The sequence below is a fragment of the Bombina bombina genome, chromosome 1 (genome assembly GCF_027579735.1).
Source record: "Bombina bombina isolate aBomBom1 chromosome 1, aBomBom1.pri, whole genome shotgun sequence".
Lineage (NCBI taxonomy): Eukaryota > Metazoa > Chordata > Amphibia > Anura > Bombinatoridae > Bombina > Bombina bombina.
Genome location: NC_069499.1, coordinates 1406504036 through 1406522546, shown reverse-complemented (window position 1 = coordinate 1406522546; position 18511 = coordinate 1406504036). Strand labels below are relative to the sequence as shown.

The 18511-nt window shown below is 39.3% G+C and overlaps 1 protein-coding gene across 1 annotated transcript in view; it reads left to right on the top strand.

The window, feature by feature from the left end:
- The window catches only part of TTC24 (tetratricopeptide repeat domain 24), a 137297-nt gene that overhangs the window by 49384 nt on the left and 69402 nt on the right, over nucleotides 1-18511 (top strand). Inside the window, exon 3 of the mRNA XM_053719920.1 lies at nucleotides 5830-6045. Within this exon, the coding sequence (XP_053575895.1) occupies nucleotides 5830-6045 (216 nt within the window). The remainder of the gene's footprint in view (nucleotides 1-5829; nucleotides 6046-18511) is intronic.

Here is an 18511-nt window from a genome sequence, read left to right as displayed (position 1 = left end):
CATTGCAGACCCATATACAAAATATATATATTTTAGGGGCGTAACGGTCACTTTAGTGCCAATCTACTGGTTGGTAGCCTGTTTGCTATATTTCTCCTCCTCCACCTACCCGGGCTAAGCGCTCCTCTGGCCAGCTTATTTTTTGCTAAGTCTGTGCTCAAGTCACTGCTGCCAGGGGAGCGCTTAGCCCGGGGCATTTGAGGCTAGTTCCGGGACACGGGACACAGAGCCTCAGACCGGGACTGTCCCGGTGAAACCGGGGCGGGTGGCAACCCTACCTGGCGGGCGCTTTGCAAGACTGGTGTGACTGAAATTAGCATTTCTTGCAGACCTGGCGATCTTTTATTATCAGGCCCTTAGTGTCTGCCTGTTGTCTATCCTCATATTGCCCCTTTTGTGTTATCATCTGGTGTCTATCTGTAAGATGTATTTTTTTTATTTACCTTTGTCCTGCCCTTTGTGTAGCATCTATATAGGTCTCAAAGATATCAATTGAGACCAGGCCTATACATCTAGGACCCCTTCTGGCCATTCAGTCCGTAGTGGAATTCCTATAGGGTTCTATTGGTGTCTGGGCACTACCTACATCATGTGTGTCTCACCTGCAAACTATTGTGGGTGCCTGTGGATTTCTGTCTTATAGTGCAGCTTACATGTGATAACAAGTGTTTGGGTGCCTGTTATTTTGAGTGTCTGTGACTACAGTCTGATGAGCAATAATAGGTTTAATATTTATTTAAATATGAACTTCATTTTTTTTATTTTTTATTAAATTTCTCTTTTTTACTATTAAATGTCAACCAAATTTACAAAATACAGTGACAAAAGGGTGACAATCTTAAAATACATCTAGTACATTTATACAGTTTTGGGATATGGTAAATAACAAAATGGCGAAGAGGAGTGGGCTGCTCTGCCTTAAAATGCCTGGGCCTATTTTTGGTCCTGTCTAGCTCTGGTTACATTGATTTGAGTCCTGCAGATATTTAAGATAATGAGCCTTTTTAAAGATTCTACCAAATCACTGGCGGCATATAAGACATAGTAATTTGATTGCTGTTTTTGTCTTGTTATTTTTCAATTATCCTTCTATTTCTTATGAAATCTCCATTTCTCAGTGTTTAGATTTTCCCAATTCTTATTCACTGCTACAATTCTAGTATGAGCTTTGTGTTTTGCATCCTGGGATTTGTAGCTCGAACATACACCACAACTATTTTGTACAGTATAAGATGTGTAAATAAATAGCACTACTTTTTTGCAAAACATTGGGACCTTAGTAACATTGCAAACAGGAGTTTAATTATCAAGTATTTATTCAACATATAAACATGTCTTTATCTATGTGATGTTCAAACCTTGTCAATACTTGGGATACTTCCTAAATGTATAATTTCACTAATGGTATAACCCCAGCCTCATCCAAATTATATTGTCTGTTTTCTCAACTTATCTCACCCTGAATCAAATTTTCCTATTTGGCCTTTTGACTGTCTTTGATCATGTCATTATCTAATTTATTGCAATCAGCTGAATGCTCTGGCCTATAAAATGTAACACTGCTATGGGGAAAGCATTGCTGGGGTGAGCATTGCAGTATTGTAACATCATCTGTTCACATCTCTTAAATGAATATCTATAAGTGAGGCACTAAGAATTGGGCAAAACAATTATACAAGAATTGAACAAGGATTTGACAAGGGACAAGGCAAGTTCTGTTGTAATTCTGTGTTTTATCCACTGTTTGACTATTTTGTAAACATGCTCAATATCTTTATATTTATTTTGCCACCTTTTGTCTCTATAACAAACTACTTTACTCAATTACTCCTTCCCCCTCACCACCTGCACTGTTCATTAGCCCATCCCTCTTAACCTCACCTTACTTTTGTATTCATGAACTACACACATTCCTAAAGACTCTCTCTCCCCCTTGCACCTCATCCCAAAAACATTACTGCAAATCTGCATCTCATGTCACTCTCCCTCTTGCTCATACTAGCTGCTGGTGACATCTCTCCTAATCCTGGTCCCCCACAACTTACTAGCCTTGCACACCCATGTGTGCCTTTTAATAGACTTAAAAAAAAAAACTCTGGTGACTTTAATCTCATTCCTCTTACATCTAAAGCCTCCACCCCCTTCACTTGTGCACTCTGGAACTCTCGCTCTGTTTGCAATAAGCTCACTTCTATCCATGACCTCTTTATCTCCCACTCTCTCTCAATCTTCTGGCTCTCACAGAAACCTGGCTCTCTCCTTCAGACACAGCTTCCACCGCTCCACTGTCACAAGCTACCTTATTTCCTTTCCTCAGACACCCCTGCCCTCATTCTTGGTGACTTCAACCTCCCTGTTGACAACCCCACTGCCTCCTATGCAAGACAACTTCTGCAACTCACTTCCTCTTTCGGCCTGTCTCAATGGTTGAGACAGGCCGAAAGAGGAAGTGAGTTGCAGAAGTTGTCTTGTAGAGGAGGCAGTGGGGTTGTCAACAGGGAGTTTAAAGTCGACAAGAATGAGGGCAGGGCATCACAAAGATGGTCACTCCCTTGATCTGATTTTCAGCTATCTATGCACTATCTCAAACTTCACAAACTCCCCTTTTCCTCTTTCGGACCATCATCTCCTCACTTGTAACATCACATCCCTCCCTCCTTTTACCCCTCACACCAAACTTCACAGAAACATCAAGTCATTAGATCAGAAACAGCTGGCTAGCTCTCTCAAACCTCTTCTCTCTTCCATCCCCTCCTTTTCCTGCCCTGATTAATCTATCGGCCACTATAACTCCGCCCTTACATCGGTCCTTGACAATCTGGCCCCACCTACCATAGCTCGGAAATCATACACTCATCCTCAGCCCTAGCATATGTCTCTGACACGGTACCTACGCATATATTCCCATACTGCTGAGCGACACTGGAGAAAATCTCGGAGTTCAGCTGACTTTCTTCAATACAAGTTCATTTTTAACTCTTACTATTCTGCCCTTAATCTATATAAGCAACATTACTTCGCCACTCTTATCTCTACTCTTTCTTCAAACCCAAAACGTCTGTTCTCCACGTTCAATACTCTTCTCCGCCCACCCCCACCTCCTACTACATCTTCTCTCTCAGCTCAAGATTTTGCCAGCTACTTCAATAACAAAATAGACTCCATCAAAAATAAAATCAGCTCTCAACATGCTTCTGGTCTCAAAGCTCCTCAAAACCTCACTATTATCCAAAACCCATATAGCCATAAATGTATCTATTTTGCCCCTGTTACAGAGGATGAAGTTTCTGCCCTTATACTATCCTCTCACCTCACTACCTGTCCCCTCGACCCCATCCCCTCACAGCTACTCCCCGCCCTCTCTTCAACCCTTACCCCTATACTCACACACATCTTCAACCTCTCCCTCAGCACTGCTATATTTCCCTCATCTCTTAAACATGCACTGGTCACACCTATCCTCAAAAAACCTTCTCTCGACCCAACCTCCTGTAAAGGTCTTACCTGGATTGGAGTCTGTAGCAGAGATATGTGCTCACTCTTACAGGTATCACAGCCCAAAGTGATCAGGTATGAAAACCACCTGGGCTGTGAATAAATGCACGGGGGCTGTGTGCAAAAACCAAGGATTCGAGTATGCTGTACAAACAAGGGTAAATCCAAGAGAGTAGTCAAGGTATTGCAGAGATCAAAGGAAGCCAGAGGTGCAGGTAAACGATGAACAGAGCCAGGGTCACAAGCCAGGGTCAGTCTTGGGGATTCAGGAACAAAGACACCTAAACTAGAAACAGGAAACATGAAACAAAGAACTGACTGAGCACAGGAAAAGGCAGGGTTATAAAGCCAGATAATGAGCTGCTAATTGGTAGGAAGTCCCAGGTAAGTCTGACTGACAGGTTGCAAATGAGCACAGGTGATCCAGGCAAAGCAATATCCAGAGTCCAGCCCCAGTGCTGCAGGCAGGATAAGGAAAGGTAATGAAAGGCTTACATACACACACAAATAGAGAGAAGCAGCCGTGGCTTAGAGGCAAGAGAACAAGCCTAGGACAAGAGAGGTCCCAGGTTCAAGTCCCTCGCTTGCCCCCGAAGGGGCGACCATGCCTGGCTGTCTGCATGGAACAGTGAGAACCGTGACACCTCCCCATTAAACTACCACCCTATTTCCCTACTCCCTCTTGCCTCGAAGCTAGTATATGTACATCTATCCCATTTCCTTACACTAAACTCCCTCCTTGACCCACTGCAATCTGAATTTCGCCACCACCACTCCACTGAGACAGCAATTGTTAAGGTTACCAATGACCTATTTACAGCAAAATCCAAAGGCCACTTCTCTCGACTTATCCTTCTTGATCTGTCTGCAGCCTTTGATACTGTCAACTACCCTCTTTTGCTCCAAACCCTCCAATCCTTCGGTATTAGTGACACAGCTCTCTCGTGGTTCTCTTCCTAACCGTACCTTTAGTGTAGCCTTCTCTGGGGCATCTTCTGCCCTGTTACCACTTTCTGTTGAAGTACAGCAAGGCTCTGTCCTTGGTCCCCTTCTCTTCTCAATCTACACATCATCTTTAGGTTGCTTAATAAAGTCCCATGGGTTTCAATACCATTTGTATGCCGACGACACCCAAATCTATCTCTCTGCACCAGACCTATTTTCTTCCTTGCAAACCCGTGTCACTAACTGTCTTTCTCATATCTCATCTTGTATGTCCTCTCACTACCTTAAGCTAAATCTCTCCAAAACTGATTTTCCCCCTTCTTCAAAAATCTCCACCCCCAACTTATCTATAACTGTCGATAACTCCATCATTACCCCTACCTCACATGCTTGATGTCTTGGGGTCACACTTGACTCAGATCTTTCTTTCACTCCTCACATTCAGTCCTTGGCTAAAGCCTGCCACTTCCACCTTAAAAACATCTCTAAAATTAGAAAAAAATTTTCACAAGACACGACTAAGATTCTAATCCACTCTCTTATCCTTTCCAGCCTCGATTACTACAACTCTATCCTCTCTGGTCTCCCTAGCTGCCGCCTAGGTCCTTTACAATCCATAATGAATGCCTCTGCCAGGCTCATCTTCCTTTACACGTCGCTCTTCATCTGCTGCACTTCTCTGCCAATCCCTTCACTTGCTTCCTCTTGCCTCCAGGCTTAAACACAAAATTCTCACTCTGACATACAAAGCCCTCAACTGCACTGCTCCCCCTACATCTCAGACCTTGTCTCCAGATACTCTCCCTCCCGACCCCTTCGCTCTGCCCACGCTCTCCTACTCTCCTCCTCTCCTCCTCTCTTGTTACCTCCTAACATTCCCATTTACAAGACTTCTCCAGACTGGTTCCCATCTTGTGGAACTCTCTGCCTCACTCCACAAGACTCTTCCCTAGTTTTGAAAGCTTCAAGCGCTCCCTAAAGACTGTACTATTCAGGGATGCATACAACCTACACTAACCTTTCCTAACTCCACTGCTATCCCCTTGAACCCCTTGCAGAGTAAAGAACACAAAGACAGTTATTATAAATAGTAAAGGGCCCTGCACGAGAGTTACCACATGTATATTTGCTGTTGTATAGGACAAGTGGGTTATAAGCGCACATGCTTAAGGAAGTAAACACGGAATGTTGAGAGGGAGAGGGAATCTATTGATAGCCTATTCAAAAATGATAGTGGACATGATATCAAATTCACTTAATAGAATAATATAGTAACTGGAGGCACCTCTCATTGCATAGTAAGCTTGTTTGCTTGCCATGTTGATTCTCTGAATTACAACTAATTTTCCAGATATTTGGGTTTGCTCAGTTGTATTTTATGCTCTCCAGGTAAGGTGTACAATGACATCGGTCTGAGCTATGCACAGCTGAAGGTCTTCTCAATGGCTGCCGAGTGCTTCCAGAAGGCTCTCCAGTTCTGCCAAGATGATTCAGGAGACAGGCGCAAGGAAGCTGTCGTGTTGCAAAACCTAGGAGCAGCATACAATACCCTGGAGCAGTTTGAAACAGCCTTGGAGTTTCACAAGAAGGCAGCCTCCCTACACAGTAAGCTAACAGTAAATGAGTTGTATTTTTCATGGTGTCTTATGGTATATTATTTGTACAATAACAAAATTTAATACAAATCAGTCTTAATTTGATAACCAGTCATTAAACCAATTATGAATATCATGAGTATCACCAGTTTAGGTACTCACTCTTAATAAGGTTTACCATCACTGTCTTAGTGTTTGAGCAATGATTGGCAATACAGGTAGCCCTCAGTTTACGCCGGGGTTAGGTTCCAGAAGGGATGGTTGTAAATGGAAACTGTTGTAAATTGAAACCCAGTTTATAATGTAAGTCAATGGGAAGTGAGGGAGATAGGTTCCAGGCCCCTCTCAAAATTGTCATAAGTAACACCTAGTACATTATTTTTTAAGCTTTGAAATGAAGACTTTAAATGCTAAACAGCATTATAAACCTAATAAAATATCACACAACACAGAATATATAATTAAACTAAGTTAAATGAACAAAAACATTTGCTAAACAGCATTATAAACCTAATAAAATAATCACACAACACAGACTTCACTTGCATTTTTCTGCAAACAGTTCATTCTATGCATTCCAATCTGGACTGATTTATAGACAGGAAGATCTTGTTCCTTTGAAATCTGCTTGATAGCTCAGGTCTGGTTAAACTGATTAATTTCGGCTTGCTTGACTTTGCTGCAACACAAGCGGACACCTCCACCTACTGGCTATTTTAATAAATGCACTGCATCTCAATGCTTTTCAATAGCAGTCACATGACTGGAAAAAAAGGTTGTTATTCTGAAACAGTGTAAATTGAACCGTTGTAAAACAAGGGCCACCTGTATATGACTTTGCATCATTTGACACTTCTGAATTATTAGGTGACCTCTGGTCTGAACCATGTAGCCTGTGCAACTATTATAATGACAAAATACAAATTATGTATAAATATTAGTAACAGTAGCAGGTGAATGTCTGAGAAAAATAGGCCAAACTTCTAGCTTACAATGCTATGTTACAATCAGGGGTGGTTCTAGCGAGTTGGATAATTACAGTAGCACCCACCCCTGAATGCCAAAGGTTCCAACTATCTTGAATTTGCAAGTTAGTTTGTGTCCAATTCTCTAGATAAACAAAGAGAGGCAAATAATGAAGAATTGGGGATGTTTGCACCCTCAAATTTTATGATCCAAAACTACGCCTGGTAAAAAATCCAAAACAGAGAAATGGCCTAAAACCAACTATGGTACCAAATCCAAAATTGAGAAGAGTCCAATGGCTAATAAGGTAGTAGAAATAAGTTTAATATTATTAATTAAAACTCTTTTAAAATGAAAAAGTAATTGAAACATAGACAAGTCATTTACAAAAGAACACGAAATAAGCATTATCTTCAGGCAAGCTGCAAGCAGAAGGAGATCAAATTTGCTTCATTCTCTTGGTATCCTTTATTGAAAAGTAAACCTAGGTAGGCTTATAGGAGCTCAGGAGCGTGCACTCTATGCCAGCAGTGGTTTGCAACAATGGATAACATTGCTACTAACATTGTTGCAAACACTGCTGCCATATAATGCTACAGACATGTGCATGATCATGAGGTCCTATGGATACCAAGAGAACAAAGCAATTTTGATATTAGAAGAAAACTGGAAAGTTTTCAAAATAGCAAGCTTTATCTAAACCATGAAAGTTAAATATTGGCTTTACTGTTCCTTTAACAAATCGCTGTCCCTACGTAGTGAAGTTAGACAGTTGGGCGAGTACCTAGGCAATAGAGCAGTCCTTGAGGAAGATCTAAAATATTTTTGGGATTCTGACTATCTGCTGAGCACCTTCTTCTTTTGTCTCTTGTGTTAGCATCGATCCATATTAATACATACACACATTGCACATTGTGAGAAAGCATAACCTGTTCTATAAATCTCACTAAAGCAATGTAAGATGTGTTAAGAAACTCATTAACCTTTTAAGCTTGTATATCTGTTAAGGATATACATTGAGAAGAACAATTTCTAGTTCCAATATAATTAAAGGGATATGAAACCCAAAAAATGCATTTCATGATTTAGGTAGAACACAATTTTAACAACTTTCCAGTTTACTTTTATTATCAAATTTGTTGAAGGAGCAGCAGTGCACTACTGGTTTCTAACTGAACACATGAGTGAGCCAATGACAATTGGTATGTATATGCAGCCACCAATCAGCAGCTAGAAACTGGGTTCTTTGCTGCTCCTGAGCTTTCCTAGATAAACCTTTCAGCAAAGGTTAACAAGAGAAGAAAGAAAATTATATAAAAGAAGTACATTGGAAATTTGTTTAAATTGTATGCTCTGTCTAAATCATGAATGTCTTATTATGACTTTACTGCCCCTTTAAATATCATTGCATTCAGTTTCAACACATTTTCCTGCATATATTTAAAATTACAAACATTCTCTTTAAATGTTTAAAAATGATCAGGCCCAGAATGAAAGCTTTTAACTTGAACATGATCCACCGCACTGGCATTTGCCACTTTCACAATGGCAAAATCTTTAGCAGCACAAGGAACATGCTTTGAGGCAAATAGATGCGCACATGGCATACAACCCTATCTGCAGCCAATCACATGCACAGAAACATTTGCAGATGTGAAATGTTGCTAATATACACTGTGTGGTTTGTCTCTATAACTGGCATCTCTTCAGTGTAAAATAACTTGCGGCTGCTGGGTAGGATATAAAAGTTACAGTAAAAATGTAAATATAAAAATATGATTATGAAAAAGAGCTCATGAAATTAGTAAGAGCTCAGAGTATGACCAATGCTGCACTGCTAAAGAATGAATAACTTCCACAACTCTGCTGGTTAATTATATCACACAGAATGTATCACTCAAACCAATACAAGTAGAAACATAAAAACCGGTCAGCCAGTATATAAGTCCTATAAGGCCAATGTATAAATAGTAATAGCAGAACGCTGGGTACTTTGTGTATAAGTACACGTTCCAGTGTTACTTGGCTGTGATTCAAAGAGAAGCTATAGCAACGCCAGGCACTTAGTATATAAAACATGCTTTAGCATTGAGCTTCAAATAACAGTTTAAACACAATACAAGCTTGCACATGAATCCTTCAGAGAGACGCTTTTAGACCAATTCTGATGTGAATGAGCCAGTGCTCAGTAGTACACTCTGGTTGCTGGTTGGAGTTTACTACTTTGGGGTCAGTTACTGTATCTTCTGCTCAATGCTTTACCTTAAGTGGAGCCCTTTACTGAGCTCCTCCTCCTCCACTCGTCTAGCTCAATGATAGAAGTTTGAGACCATCAATCAACGGTTCACCACAGATGGGTGTATCACCATGGTGTCAGTGCCTGTCAAAACACAATAAAACCCCTTAAAAAAATATTAAAATTGAATAAAAATATTTAATCTTTCAAGGTATTTAACTTGAAAGGGCTCAAAAGTTAGTCTGTGTATATATATATATATATATATATATAATATACAAACACCTAGATTACAAGTTTTGCGCTATAGAGGGTATTAAACGAACGCAACAAAAGTTGCTTTATTTCACCCTCCATAGCGCTGCCATTACAAGTTTTAGAAAAGCCGGCTTGTGCGTGCGATAAGGTTGCGTTGAGCTCCATACCGCACAAAATAAAAGCGCTGCTTTGACGTGCTCGTGCACGCTTTCCCCATAGACATCAATGGGGATAGCATGTTGGAAAAAAACACCTGCGATCGCGGAATGAAAAGCTCTATAACGCAGCCCCATTGATGTCTATGGGGAAAAAAATGTTAAGTTTAAACCTAACACCCTAACATAAACCCCACATCTAAACATCCCTAATCTGCCCCTCACCGACATCGCCGCCACTATACTAAAGTTATTAACCCCTATTCCCCCGCACCCCAACATCGCCCACACTATAATAAAGATATTAAGCCCTATTCCGCCGCTCCCCGACATCGCCAAAACCAAATAAAGTTATTAACCCCCTAAACCTCTGGCCTCCCACATCACTATACTAAATAAACCTATTAACCCCTAAACCGCCAGCCCATCACAACAACCTAAATTAAACTATTAACCCCTAACCGTAACCCTAAACCTAACACCCTCTAACTTTAATATAATTAAAATAGAGATAAATTAAAGTTACAATTATTAACTAAATAATACCTATTTAAAACTAAATACATACTTGCAGTGGGACAAAAAAGTATTTAGTCAGCCACCAATTGTGCAAGTTCTCCCACTTAAGAAGATGAGAGAGGCCTGTAATTTTCATCATAGGTATACCTCAACTATGAGAGACAAAATGTGGAAACAAATCCAGACAATCACATTGTCTGATTTGGAAAGAATTTATTTGCATATTATGGTGGAAAATAAGTATTTGGTCACCTACAAACAAGCAAGATTTCTGGCTCTCACAGACCTGTATCTTCTTCTTTAAGAGGCTCCTCTGTCCTCCACTCATTACCTGAATTAATGGCACCTGTTTGAACTTGTTATCAGTATAAAATACACCTGTCCTCAACCTCAAACAGTCACACTCCAAACTCCACTATGGTGAAGACCAAAGAGCTGTCGAAGGACACCAGAAACAAAATTGTAGACCTGCACCAGGCTGGGAAGACTGAATCTGCAATAGGCAAGCAGCTTGGTGTGAAGAAATCAACTGTGGGAGCAATAATTAGAAAATGGAGGACATACAAGACCACTGATAATCTCCCTCGATCTGGGGCTCCACGCAAGATCTCACCCCGTGGGGTCAAAATGATCACAAGAACGGTGAGCAAACATCCCAGAACCACACGGGGGGACCTAGTGAATGACCTGCAGAGAGCTGGGACCAACGTAACAAAGGCTACCATCAGTAACACACTACGCCGCCAGGTACTCAGATCCTGCAGTGCCAGATGTGTCCCCCTGCTTAAGCAAGTACATGTCCGGGCCCATCTGAAGTATGCTAGAGAGCATTTGGATGATCCAGAAGCGGATTGGGAGAATGTCATATGGTCAGATGAAACCAAAGTAGAACTGTTTGGTAGAAACACAACTCGTCGTGTCTGGAGGAGAGAGAATGCTGAGTTGCAACCAAAGAACACCATACCTACTTTGAAGCATGGGGTGGCAACATCATGCCTTGGGGATGTTTCTCTGCAAAGGGAACAGGACGACTGATCCGTGTACATGAAAGAATGAATGGGGCCATGTATCGTAAGATTTTGAGTGCAAACCTCCTTCCATCAGCAAGGGCATTGAAGATGAAACGTGGCTGGGTCTTTCAGCATGACAATGATCCCAAACACACCACCCGGGCAACAAAGGAGTGGCTTCGTAAGAAGCATTTCAAGGTCCTGGAGTGGCCTAGCCAGCCTCCAGATCTCAACCCCATAGAAAACCTTTGGAGGGAGTTGAAAGTCCGTGTTGCCCAGCGACAGCCCCAAAACATTACAGCTCTAGAGGAGATCTGCATGCAGGAATGGGCCAACATACCAGCAACAGTGTGTGACAACCTTGTGAAGACTTACAGAAAACGTTTGACCTCTGTCATTGCCAACAAAGGATATATAACAAAGTATTGAGATGAACTTTTGATATTGACCAAATACTTATTCTCCACCATAATTTGCAAATAAATTCTTTCCAAATCAGACAATGTGATTGTCTGGATTTGTTTCCACATTTTGTCTCTCATAGTTGAGGTATACCTATAATGAAAATTACAGTCCTCTCTCATCTTCTTAAGTGGGAGAACTTGCACAATTGGTGGCTGACTAAATACTTTTTTGCCCCACTGTACCTGTGAAATAAAACCTAAGCTAGCTACAATATAACTAATAAATACAAACTTACCTGTGAAATAAAACCTAAGCTGTCTTACACTAAAACCTAACATTACAAAATAAAAAAACACTAAAGTTACAAAAAATAAAAAACCTACCATTACAAAAACTAACAAACGAAATTATCCAAAACAATAGAAATTATTCGTATTGTAAAACCCTAAAAAACCCTAATCTGTAATAAACTATCAAGGGCCCTTAAAAGGGCCTTTTGTAGGGCATTGCCCTAAAGCTTTTTTTCTACAAAAGAAAAACAAACACCCCCTAACAGTATACAAACCCTACCCCCCAAACCCACAAAATAAAAATAAAGTAAAACCTGAAAAGGGCATTTGTATGGGCATTCAGCTCTTTTGCTGCCCATTAAAAATAAAAAATGGCTATTCTAAAAAAAAAAAAAAACACCCCAAAACGAAAAAAAACCATTACACAAAATAACAAATGAATTATCCAAAATAATATTCTAATACCCATTTTAAAAAACCCCACCCCAAAATAAAAGAAACCCAATCTATAATAAACTACCAATAGCCCTTAAAAGGGCCTTTTGTAGGGCATTGCCCTAAAGAAATCAGATCTTTTTCTAAACAAAAATACAAAGACCCACTAACATTACAAACCCCCACCCCACCCAAACCCACAAAATAAAAAAAAAACTATCTAAAAAAACCTAATCTACCCATTGCCCTGAAAAGGACATTTGTATGGGCATTGCCCTTAAAAGGGCATTTAGCTATTTTTCTTGCCCTTAAAAGGGCATTCAGTTCTTTTAAGAACTGCCCAAACCCTAATCTAACCCCCCCCCCCACCCCAAACAACCTTAAAAAAACCTAACACTAACCCCTCTTTAGGTATTCACAGTTGCTGAAGTCCGGCTTGAACGATCTTCATCCCGGCGGCTCCATCTTCATCCAGGCGGCTCCATCTTCATCCATCACGGGACCGGCATCTTCTTCATCCCTGCGGAGGTGGAGCGGTCGATGCGCGGAGGTGAAGGTCCAAGGTGGAGGTCCAGGTGGAAGTCCATCGATCCGATGTGGAGGTCCTCTTCATGCGATCGTCCGCCACACACTGAGGATTGAAATGCAAGGTACCCCTTTTATACTGGGGTTATCATTGCATTCCTACTGGCTGAAAAATTTAAATCAGCCAATAGGAATTAGGGCTGCTAAAATCCTATTGGCTGTTCAAATCAGCCAATAGGATTTAAAGGGACATGAAATCCACATTTTTTCTTTTATGGTTTAGATAGAGCATCCAATTTAAAACAACTTTCCAATCTACTTCTATTATCTAATTTGCTTCATTCACTTGATATCCTTTGTTTAAAAGCATATCTAGGTAGGCTCAGTAGCTGCTGATTGGTGGATGCACATAGATGCCTTGTGTAAGTGGCTCACCCATGTGCATTGCTATTGATATCTGGAGAATGAAGCTAATTAAATAATTGAAGTAAATTGGAATTGTATTCTCTATCTGAATGATGAAAGAACACATTTGGGTTTAATGTTTCTTTAAGCAGCTCTCATTCTATTGGCTGATTCGCCTTGGACCTTCGCTTGGACCTCCACCTCCACAGGGATGAAGATGGGGCCGTTGGGATGAAGAAAGTTCAAGTGGGACTTCAGCAACTGTGAGTACCTAAAGAGGGGTTAGTGTTAGGTTTTTAAAGGTTGTTTAGGGTGTGTGTTTTTTTTTTTTTTAGATTAGGGTTTGGGCAGTTCTTAAAAGAGCTGAATGCCATTTTAAGGGCAGGAAAAAGAGCTGAATGCCCTTTTCAGGGCAATGCCCATGCAAATACCCTTTTCAGGGCAATGGGTAGATTAAGTTTTTTTAGATAGTTTTTTTTATTTTGTGGGTTTGGGGGGTGGGGGTTTGTAATGTTAGTGGGTCTTTGTATTTTTGTTTAGAAAAAGAGCTGATTTCTTTAGGGCAATGCCCTACAAAAGGCCCTTTTAAGGGCTATTGTTAGTTTATTATAGATTAGGTTTCTTTTATTTTGGGATGGAGTTTTTTAAAATGGGTATTAATATAGGAATAACTTTTATTATTTTGGATAATTCATTTGTTATTTTGTGTAATTTTTTTTTTTCGTTTTGGGGGTGTGTTTTTTTTAGATTAGGGGTTGAGCATTTCTTAAAAGAGCTGAATGCCCTTTAAAGGGTAGGAAAAAGAGCTGAATGCCCTTTTAAGGGAAATGCCCATACAAATGCCCTTTTCAGGGCAATGGGTAGATTAGGTTTTACTTTATTTTTATTTTGTGGGTTTGGGGAGTGGGGGTTTATATACTAGTAGGGGGTGTTTGTTTTTCTTTTGTAGGAAGAGCTGATTTCTTTAGGGCAATGCCCTACATAAGGCCCTTTTAAGGGCCCTTGATAGTTTATTATAGATTAGGGGTTTTTTTTATTTTGGGGTGTTTTTTTTTATTTTTTAAACAGGGTATTAGAATAGGAATAATTTTTATTAACTAGGTAGTTAGTAAATAGTTAATAACTATTTACTAACTAGTCTACCTAGTTAAAATAAATACAAACTTACCTGTGAAATAAAAATAAAACCTAAGCTAGCTACAATATAACTATTAGTTATATTGTAGCTAGCTTAGGTTTTATTTTACAGGTAAGTATGTATTTAGTTTTAAATAGGTATTATTTAGTTAATAATTGTAACTTTAATTTAGCTCTATTTTAATTATGTTAAAGTTAGGGGGTGTTAGGTTTAGGGTTAGGGTTAGGTTTAGGGGTTAATAGTTTAATTTAGGTTGTTGCGATGTGGGGGGTTGGCGGTTTAGGGGTTAATAGCTTTATTTAGTGGTAGTGATGTGGGAGGCCAGAGGTTTAGGAGTTAAAAACTTTATTTAGTGGCAACGATGTCGGGGAGCGGCAGAATAGGGGTTAATATATTTATTATAGTGTGGGCGATGTTGTGGTGCGGGGTAATAGGGGTTAATAAATTTTAATAGTGGTGGCTATGTCGGGAGCGGCAGATTAGGGGTTAATAACTTTAAAATAGTGTTTATGATGCGGGAGGGCCTTGGTTTAGGGGTTAATATGTAGTGTATGTGTATTAGTGTACTTTGTGACACTTTAGTTATGAGTTTTATGTAACAGTTGTGTTGTGTAAAATTTATAACTACTGCTCTCAGATGGCGGTACGGATCGTGTCGTTATAGGGTACCACGCAAGCTTTTTAGCCTTACCGCAAAACTTGTAATACCAGCGCTATGGGAATCCCATGAAAAAATATATATTTTTTTTAAATGCAGGACTGACGTTGCGTTACGGGCTAAAAGGCTTGCGGTACAGCTATACCGACGAGACTTGTAATGGCTGCGTCGCTGTTTTAACGCTGAAATGACTGTTTTTTCAGCGTTAAAACACAAACGCACAACTTGTAATCTACCTGATAGTTTATGTCTCTATAACTGGCATCTCTTCAGTGTAAAATAACTTACTGCTGCTGGGTAAGATGTAGAAGTTAAAGAAAAATGTAAACATAAAAATATGACATGAAAACCTATTAATACATGAAAGTTTCATTTTGACTTGAGGGTCCCTTTAACTAAATATCTAATAGTTTGTTTGGAATGGTGATTGTTTTGGTTGATGTGCTTTGTGTACACATTCATAGGGTGAGCAAATTTAAAAGGTTCAATAGTACACATTACACTATGGGTGATTTTGGAGATGGAATATGGAGTCTGGAAACATAACTCTGTGATTGACTGATATTGAAGAGTATATTTATAAACCAAAGCTTGTGATATGAGGCATTTTTGTAACATTTAAAGGGACACTAAACCCAATTTTTTTCTTTAATGATTCAAACATTGGGGTATATTTATTATAGTGCGAGCAGACATGATACGATGTAGCGTATCATGACCGCTGCACATCGATAAATGCCAACAGCATACGCTGTCAGCATTTATCATTGCACCAGCAGTTCTTGTGAACTGCTGGTGCAATGCCGCCCCCTGCAGATTTGCGGTCAATCGGCTGCTAGCAGGGGGTGTCAATCAACCCAATCGTATTCGATCGGGTTGATTTCTGTCCGCCGCCTCAGAGCAGGCGGACAAGTTATGGAGCAGGTTACGGAGCTTGATAAATTGACCCCAGAGCATGCAATTTTAAGCAACTTTCTAATTTTCTCCTAACATCAATTTTTCTTTGTTCTCTTGCTATCTTTATTTAAAAAGCAGGAATGTAAAGCTTAAGACCCGGACCATTTTTGGTTGAGAACCTAGGTTAGGCTTGCATATTGGTTTGCTAAATGTAGCCACCAATAAGCAAGCACTATCCAGGGTGCTGAATTTAAAATGGGCTGGCTTCTGAGCTTTAAATTCCTGATTTTTAAATAAAGAGAACAAGAGAACAAAGAAAAATTTATAGTAGGAGTAAATTAGAAAGTTGCTTAAAATTGCATGCTCTATCTGAATCCTGAAAAAACAAATTTGGGTTTAATTATTTGTTTGTAGCTAAAATATAAAAGGAATAATACATACAGCAGAGGGCGCCAGATTTCAAATAATGGCTCAACATGAGCCAAATAAAAGATAAACAATGTGATTGCTAGAAGTGTGCACGGGCAATCATTTTGGTTCTGCCAAATCTTTTGTTACGAATATTCAAAAACCTTTATTTTTCGAATATTCGTTGTTCATGCTATTCGGTATTTGTTTAGTTTTAAACTAAACAAATACCGACCATTTGTTGGAACATTTACATTCTCTGGACAAGATTACAAGTTGCGCGCTATATGGTCTTTTCGCAATCAATTTCCATTGCGCAGGTATTACAAGTCTTGAGAAATCGCGATTGCATGCACGCTCGAAGAGCTGTAGTTAACAGTTTTCCGTAACATAAAAGTTTCACAAAACACTTCAAAAATACATTATAAAGTACAGTTACACTCATATTAACACTGTCTAATAAAATGATTTAAAAAAAATATTACACACAAAGGTTATAATGGCTCAAAGATAGGAGATCTCGTTTGTTAGAAAAAAAAGCTGACGCAGGGATTTTACATTGACATAGATACACATACATAGAGAAACATGCATTTATATGTATAGAGATGTTAAACTATAGAGATAATGAAAAGATTTCACATTACAATCTTATGCACATTAAACAATATCTCAGAGGGATTTTCAAAGAGATAATCGCATATAGATCTCGTATACATATCTATATACATTCCTACCAGGAGGGGGCAAAGTTTCCCAAGACCTCAAATGCCTATAAATACACCTCCCACCTCAATCATACCTCAGTTTAACGGATAGCCAAGTTAGTGAGGTGTATAAGGAGTAAAAGCGTAAAAAAGAGGTAAATAATGTGCGTTATACAAAAAATCATAACCCCCCCAAAAAAATGGGTGAGTCTCGTGGACTCTCGCCACCATGAAATAAATGAATTTATCAGGTAAGTTCTACCTAAATTATGTTTTCTTTCATATAGGTGGCGAGAGTCCACGAGCTAGTAACTGTTGGGATATAATACCCAAGATGTGGAATCCAATGAGTAAATATAGAGGGAGGGATAACATAAAAACAGCTATTTCTGCTGAGAAATTAAATCTAAAAAAATAATTCAGTTTTCTTAAAAATTCAAAAAACTTAAATCATAGGCACTAGAATCAAACTGAGACAGCTGCCTGAAGAACCTTTCTACCAAAAGCTGTTTCCGAAAAAGCAAAACCAAAAAAAATGGTAAAATTTAGTAAATGTAAGCAAAGAAGACCAAGTGGCTGCTTTGCAGATTTGATCAACTGAAGCTTCATTCTTGAAAGCTCAAGATGTGGTAACTGATCTTGTAGAATGTGCTGTTATTCTCTGAGGTGGAGACTGCCCCTCCTCCAAATAAGCTTTGTGAATCAGAAGTTTCAAAAAAGATACCAAAGAAATGGCAGAGTCTTTTTGACCTTTTCTGGAACCAGAAAATATAACAAATAGACTAGAAGTCTTTCTGAAATCTTTAGTAGTATTAACATAATATTTCAAAGCTCTTACAACATCCAAAGAATGTAAAGACCTTTCAAGAGTATTCTTAGGATTAGGACACAAGGAACGAACAATAATTTCCCTATTAATGTTGTTAGAATTCACAACTTTAGGCAAAAATTTAAACAAAGTCTGCAAAACAGCTTTATCTCGATGGAAAATTAGATAAGGAGACTCGCAAGAGAGAGCAGACAATTCAGAAACTCTTCTAGCAAAAGATATAGCCAAGAGAAATAACACTTTCCAAGAAAGTAGTTTAATGTCCAAAGAATGCATATGCTCAAAAGGAGGAGCCTGCAAAGTCTTTAATACCAAATTTAGACTCCAAGAAGGAGAGATAGATTTAATAACATGTTTGATACGAGTCAAAGTCTGTACAAAACAGTGAACACCAGGAAGATTAGCAATCTTTCTGTGAAATAAAACAGAAAGAGCAGAGATTTGTCCTTTCAAAGTATTGGCAGACAAACCTTTATCCAAGCCATCCTGAAAAAACTGTAGAATCCTAGGAATTCTAAAAGAATGCCAAGAATAATCATGGGTGGATTACCATGAAATATAGGTTTTCCAAACCTTGTGATATATTTTCCTTGAAAAAGGCTTATGAGCCTGTATCATAGTGTTAATCACAGAGT